This window comes from Gobio gobio (genome assembly GCF_949357685.1).
Source record: "Gobio gobio genome assembly, chromosome: 24".
In the NCBI taxonomy this organism is placed as follows: domain Eukaryota; kingdom Metazoa; phylum Chordata; class Actinopteri; order Cypriniformes; family Gobionidae; genus Gobio; species Gobio gobio.
In genome coordinates this window covers 1,714,253-1,721,752 of record NC_137120.1, presented here as the reverse complement: position 1 = coordinate 1,721,752, position 7,500 = coordinate 1,714,253, and the positions used below count along the sequence as shown (strand labels likewise).

Here is a 7,500-nt window from a genome sequence, read left to right as displayed (position 1 = left end):
GCTGATGATGATCTGTGCCAAACACACACAGAAGAACAGATGCTGAGGAACAGATGTTTCTCCTCAAGCTTTACAATGACACCTCATTTATAATCATTTACTGTAAAGAAAATGTAAATAACTAAACATGTTGTATTTTACACAAAATATATATTTTACTAAATCATGTGGACCCTAAAATTGCTAGAAAATCAAAGCTCTGTTCCAAATGTGAAGTTGATATCACAAAAACTGAGCCGCTAAAAGCTTTCAAAGTAACGTTTTAAAGGTGACGCAATTTCACAAAGGTTTTCACTGGATACATTTTGAGTGTTTAAGCTTTAGAATGACACCTAATTTAATATGATTTACACTAAAGCAAAAGTAAAGAACTAAACATGTTGTATTTTACACAAAATACTTATTTTACTAAATCATTTGGACTCTAAAATCACTATAAAATCAAAAACTTGTCTAACCGAGTTGTGTTCCCAATGTGAAGTTGATACCACAAAACAATTGAGCCGTTAAAAGGTTTTAAAATCATGCTTTAAATGTAACGCAACTTTAAAAAGGTTTTAAAGTTTAAAACCTTTTAGTTTTAGGTTTTAGAGTTTAAGCTTTTGAATGAAAACTAATTTATAATGATTTACTGTAAAGATAAAGTAAAGAACTAAACATGTTGTAAATTGAATTTTTTTTTTTATTGAGCCGTTAAAAGGTTTTAAAATAATGCTTTAAAGGTAACGCAACTTTAAAATGGTTTTCACAGGTGAATTTTAAGAGTTTAAGCTTTAGAATGACACCTTATTTATAATCATTTACTGTAAAGATAAAGGAAATAACTACACGTGTTGTATTTTACACAAAATATATATTTTACTAAATCATTTGGACTCTAAAATCGCTAGAAAATCAAAAATGTGTTTAACCGAGTTATGTTCCAAATGTGAAGTTGATACCACAAAACAATTGAGCCGTTAAAAGGTTTTAAAATAATGCTTTAAATGTAACGCAACTTTAAAATGGTTTTCACAGGTGAAATTTGAGAGTTTAAGTTTTTGAATTAAACCTAATTTATAATGATTTACTGTAAAGATAAAGTTAAGAACTAAACATGTTGTATTTTATACAAAATATATATTTTACTAAAACATTTGGACCCTAAAATCGCTATAAAATCAAAGTCATATGTCTAAACGAGTTGTGCTACAAATTTGAAGTTGATATCACAAAAATTAGCCGCTATTTTAAAGGTAACGCAACTGCAAAATGGTTTTCACAGGTGAATTTTAAGAGTTTAAGCTCTTGAGTGAATGACACCTAATTTATAATCATTTACTGTAAAGAAAATTTAAAGAACTACACGTGTTGTATTTTACATCAAATATATATTTTACAAAATCATTTGGACTCTAAAATTGCTAGAAAATCAAAGCTCTGTTCCAAATGTGAAGTTGATATCACAAAAACTGAGCCGCTAAAAACTTTCAAAGTAACGTTTTAAAGTTGACGCAATTTCACAAAGGTTTTCATTGGATACATTTTGAGTGTTTAAGCTTTAGAATGACACCTAATTTAATATGATTTACACTAAAGCAAATGTAAAGAACTAAACATGTTGTATTTTACACAAAATACTTATTTTACTAAATCATGTGGACTCTAAAATCGTTATAAAATCAAAAACTTGTCTAACCGAGTTGTGTTCCAAATTTGAAATTGCTACCACAAAAATTGAGCCGCTAAAAGGTTTTAACGGTGACGCAACTTCAAATCAGTTTTCTCAGGATGATTTTTGAGAGTTTAAGCTTTTGAATGAAACCTAATTTACAATGATTTACACTAAAGCAAAAGTATAGACCTAAACATGTTGTATTTTACACAAAATATTTATTTTACTAAGTTATTTTGACTCTAAAATTGTTATAAAATCAAAACGTGTCTAGCTGAGTTATGTTCCAAATTTGAAATAGATATCACAAAAATTGAGCCGTTAAAAGGTTTTAAAATAATGCTTTAAACGTAATGCAACTTTAAAATGGTTTTCACAGGTGAATTTTGAGTGTTTAAGCTTTAGAATAAAACATAATTTATAATCATTTACTGTAAAGCAAAAGTAAAGAACTAAACATGTTGTATTTTACACAAAATATATATTTTACAAAATCATTTGGACTCTAAAATTGCTATAAAATCAAAATCATATGTCTAACCGAGTTGTGTTCCAAATTTGAAATTGATATCACAAAAATGTCCGCTATTTTAAAGGTAACGCAACTTTAAAATGGGTTTACATGTGAATTTTAAGAGTTTAAGCTCTTAAGCGAATGACACCTAATTTATAATCATTTACTGTAAAGAAAAATTAAGGAACTGAAAATGTTGTATTTTACACAAAATACATATTTTACTAAATAATTTTCACTCTAAAATCGATAGAAAATCAAAACCATATGTCTGACCGAGTTGTGTTGCAAATTTGAAGTTGATACCACAAAAAATTAGCCGTTATTTTAAAGGTAACGCAACTTTAAAATGGGTTTACAGGTGAATTCTGAGTGTTTAAGATTTAGAATATTTGATATTCGTACTTGCTCAATGACAATAAATGGAATTGAATTGAATGAAGCATAACTTATAATGATTTGGTGTAAAGCAAAAGTAAAAAAAAAACGTAACGTGTATTTTACACAAAATACTTATTTTACAAAATTTGGACTCTAAAATTGGTAGAAAATCAAAAACGTGTTTACCCGAGTTATGTTCCAAATGTGAAGTTGATATCACAAAAACTGAGCCGCTAAAAGCTTTTAAAGTAAAGTTTTTTATTATGATATATATTTTATATCATATGATATTTATTTTGATAACACAATTTCCGCTCAAATTCTCATTACAGTTATTAACATAATCCCAAATGATCACATATTTTTATTTAAATGAGCAGAAATATTATAATATATATATGCATTCTTGCTTATGATTTGAGTGTGCGATGTACCTCGAGAGTTTTCGTGACACTCACTCATGTCTGGTTTTTGATTTTGAGGCTGATTCATTCCGAGCTGAGCGTGTTTATTCAGGTTATTGCTGATGTTTGAGAAATTAATCTTCATACAGGCATCCTGATGAGACGCACTAATGAACAAACTCAGATCCTCAGCCTGAGGCCACGCTCATCATACACAGAAATGAGACAAATGATTTATGCAACACTTCAATGGTTATCATATTTCAGCTCTATAATCTGACTGTATGAGTGTTTATTTGAGGAGAAACATCCGAGACAAAGCTGATACTCAAACATGAAAGCCCATTTTCCCAACATTAGAAGAAAAAAAAATCATAATTACGATAAAAATGTGAAATTCTGACTTATGGGTCATAATTATGACATAAAAAGTCATAATTTCAACCTTTTCACTTAGTCTCACACTTAGTCATAATTTTAAGTTTTTTTAGTCTCACACTTAGTCATAATTTTAAGTTTTAAGAAAATTTAGTTTCAAGAAGTCATATTATTATCACATTATCATAATGATGACTTAGTACAGTAGGTATAATTTCGACTTTGAATGTCAGTATTATGACTTAAAAAGGTGAAATTATAACATACTAAGCATAATTATGAGTCGAAAAGTCAAAATTATGGCTTCAAAATTCAGAATTACGACATAAAAAGTTGAAATCGGAATACTAAGTTATAATTATAACTTAAAAAGTTATGGCAAAAATTCAAAATTCTGACTTTAAAGTCTTAATAATTAGAACATAACATCTTTTTACTTTGATTTTTTAAATCTAAGTCATAATTTTGTCATATTTAATCTGTCACAATTACAACTAGTCATAATTATGACTTTGTATGTCATAATTTAGACTTTTAATGTCATGACTATGGCATAAAAGTCAAAATGATGCCCTATTTACAACATAAAAAGTCAAAAGTATAACTTTGTATGCGATAATTGTGTATTTTTGTCATCGTTTCGACTTTCTATGTCATGATAATGACATCAAATTCAAAATTATTACTCTTTATGTCATATTAAAGACTTTTCATGTCATAAATTAAGATTTACCAACAGTTATTTTCTGTTGTGGTGAAAATGTGGCCATATAACTGAGACATAACTTACCCAAATGCCTGACCCGAGCTCTCTGTGTCCCAGTGGAAGATGAAATGTTGCCCGTGTGACTCTCGGAACCCCGCGGCGTATAACGCGCACACGATCCAGAACGTGATCTCCAGCGCCGGACCCAACCGCTGGTGGCAGTCCAAGAAAGGTAGGACATCATCGCTGACAGAAACTACATTCTGTTAGCCATGTTTACTTAAATATCACTTTATATACGTCAGGTATTCGAGTACATTCGCGTTTGGTTGACACACATGTAATTTAAGGACGTCAAGTAGCCTACATACTAAATAGTTTTAATTTTCAACTGTTTTTACTGTAACTAAAACGTCATATTACAATCCAGTCAGCATATTTTGAATTACCAGAGGCCAACGGACTACACTCGCCTGAGGGAGTAACCATAACAACAGCAGAGCGCGGGAACCCTTACCGTAACCGTCATACACTTAATTATTGATTTATATTTTAATTACACCACAAAACTTGTGTTTAAAAGATATTAAGGATAACAAAACAATTTATGTTACGCTAAGTTGTACATTTAGTCATCAAATCCCACTTTTAATTGTAAAAAAATATAAATTGTGTAATTCAAGGTATTTCATCTTCGAAGAAACCAAGCACTTAAAACGATCCTCCATTTTAGTTTAGTTTATGGATTTAGTATGTTGTAGGGATTAAATATTTGATACTATTATTATTATTTATTTATAATTGGTGCATTTCGCTCCTAGTACTATGTTAAGTCTGTACATTTGCAATTGTTCTTTTTTTTATATATTTTAATTTAAACAAATGACTTAAAATAGGTTTTATTTAACTTTGCTGATTATAAAATGTGTTAAATTAATGCTCGTTTAAAACAATTGTCCAAACTCCAAAGATTTGTGGTAATCAGTTACATCTACTTTTTTAAGTTATGAAATTTAAAGCTTACGGAAGCAGAACTGGCAGATTTTTATTTTGTACATTTTTAATTGCTTGAAATATTTGAGTAAGCTAATTTATACATTTAACTTAAAATGATCATTTCATCTCAACTTAAATATTTTTAGTAGTGGAAACTTGGCTAGCTGGACTAGCTAATTCAATAAATGCCACCTTGCTAATTGATGACAATGCTTTGATAGCATTAGCGTAGCATAGCACTTGCTGAATGAGTAAGGCGATATTCGTTTGAGATTTGCGAGGACAAATGTGTTGGTCATTCCACGATTGAGAGGTTTTCCGGTGGTAATGTGAGTGTGTGTTTGTTCCAGATGTGAGTCCTGTGACGCTGCAGCTGGATTTAAATGGGATGTACCACCTGGAAACGGTCCTGCTGTCCTTTAAGGTATCTGATACTCGTAGTGTTTATTTAATGTGTTAGAGCTGCTTCTGACGGCTGGGGGTCTGGTCCACAGGGCCCGAGGCCTGAGGCGCTGATCATCGAGAGGTCGCAGGACTACGGGCGCTCATGGCAGCCCGTCCTGTACATGGCCACCCACTGCCCCTCCACCTTCCCTCAGGTGGGCACAGCCTTCCCTCGCAGCCTCCAGGACACATACTGCTACACACTCCCATCCACAGCAGACGAGCCCTACAGGGGCCAGAAGGTATGACCTCGCCATCATAGGAGAAAAACATGCCTTTAAATATCACAATTAGGACATAAAAACTCACAATTAGGACATACTAAGTTATATTTATGACATAAAAACTCAAAATTATGACATGCTAAGTCATATTTATGACATAAAACTCAAAATTATGACATGCTAAGTCATATTTATGACATAAAAAGACATACTAAGTCATATTTATGACAAAACTCAAAATTATGACATACTAAGTTATATTTATGACATAAAAACTCAAAATTATGACATACTAAGTTATATTTATGACATAAAAACTCAAAATTATGACATACTAAGTTATATTTATGACATAAAACTCAAAATTATGACATGCTAAGTCATATTTATGACATAAAAAGACATACTAAGTCATATTTATGACAAAACTCAAAATTATGACATACTAAGTTATATTTATGACATAAAAACTCAAAATTATGACATACTAAGTCATATTTATGACATAAAAAGACATACTAAGTCATATTTATGACAAAACTCAAAATTATGACATACTAAGTTATATTTATGACATAAAAACTCAAAATTATGACATACTAAGTCATATTTATGACATAAAAACTCAAAATTATGACATGCTAAGTCATATTTATGACATAAAAACTCAAAATTATGACATACTAAGTCATATTTATGACATAAAACTCACAATTATGACATACTGTCATATTTATGACATAAAAACTCAAAATTATGACATACCAAGTCATATTTGACATAAAAACTCAAAATTATGACACACTAAGTCACATTTATGACATAAAACTCACAATTATGACATACTGTCATATTTATGACATAAAAACGCAAAATTATGACATACTAAGTCATATTTATGACATAAAAACTCAAAATTATGACATACTAAGTCATATTTATGACATAAAAACTCAAAATTATGACATACTACTAAGTCACATTTATGACATAAAACTCAAAATTATGACATACTAAGTCATATTTATGACATAAAAACTCAAGATTCTGACATACTACAGTATAATTATGAGATGAAAGTAAAAATTAACATCATTTATGAAATGAAAAGTCATAATTATGAGAAACTGATTTATAATGATGACAGTTGAAATTATAAAATTCTTTCATTATTATGAAAGTCAAGTTTTGACATTAAAGGTCATAATTATGACATAAAAAGTAAATAAAGTAACAGTTGTGACAAAGTCTAAATCATGTCCTAAAAAGTTTAAATAATGACAAAACTATGACATACTTATCCATAATGATGATAAAAAGTTGAAATTTTGACAGTCAATTACGACAAAAGTTGAAATTAGGACATAAGAAGTCAAAATTATGACTTACTAAGGTATAATGATGACAGTTGAAATTATTTTAAAAAATCATAATTTTCATAAACTTTTATGAAATTATGAATGTTTTGACATAAAAAGTCATAATTATGGCAAAAACAGCCACAGTTATGACATAAAAAGTCAAAATGATGCCGTAAATAGTTAAAATAATAACAAAATTAATTCTAAATGAAAAAACTAATTCAAAATGATGACATACTAATTCATAGTTTGGCAAAAAGTTGAAATTATGTCTAAAAAGTTTAAATAATAACAGAACTATGATATACTAATTCAATGATGACATAAAAAGTAATAAAAAATATGACATACAAAGTCAAATTATGCCCTAAAAAGTTCAAATAATAACAAAACAGACACTAATTCATAATGATGACATATACAGTTGAAATGATGACA

General features: G+C 29.3%; 1 protein-coding gene across 1 annotated transcript in view; it reads left to right on the top strand.

Annotated features, from left to right (window-relative positions):
* The window catches only part of lamb3 (laminin subunit beta 3), a 23,483-nt gene that overhangs the window by 737 nt on the left and 15,246 nt on the right, over positions 1-7,500 (top strand). Inside the window, exons 3-5 of the mRNA XM_079807767.1 lie at positions 4,155-4,269; positions 5,384-5,457; positions 5,528-5,719. Of these exons, the coding sequence (XP_079663893.1) occupies positions 4,155-4,269; positions 5,384-5,457; positions 5,528-5,719 (381 nt within the window). The remainder of the gene's footprint in view (positions 1-4,154; positions 4,270-5,383; positions 5,458-5,527; positions 5,720-7,500) is intronic.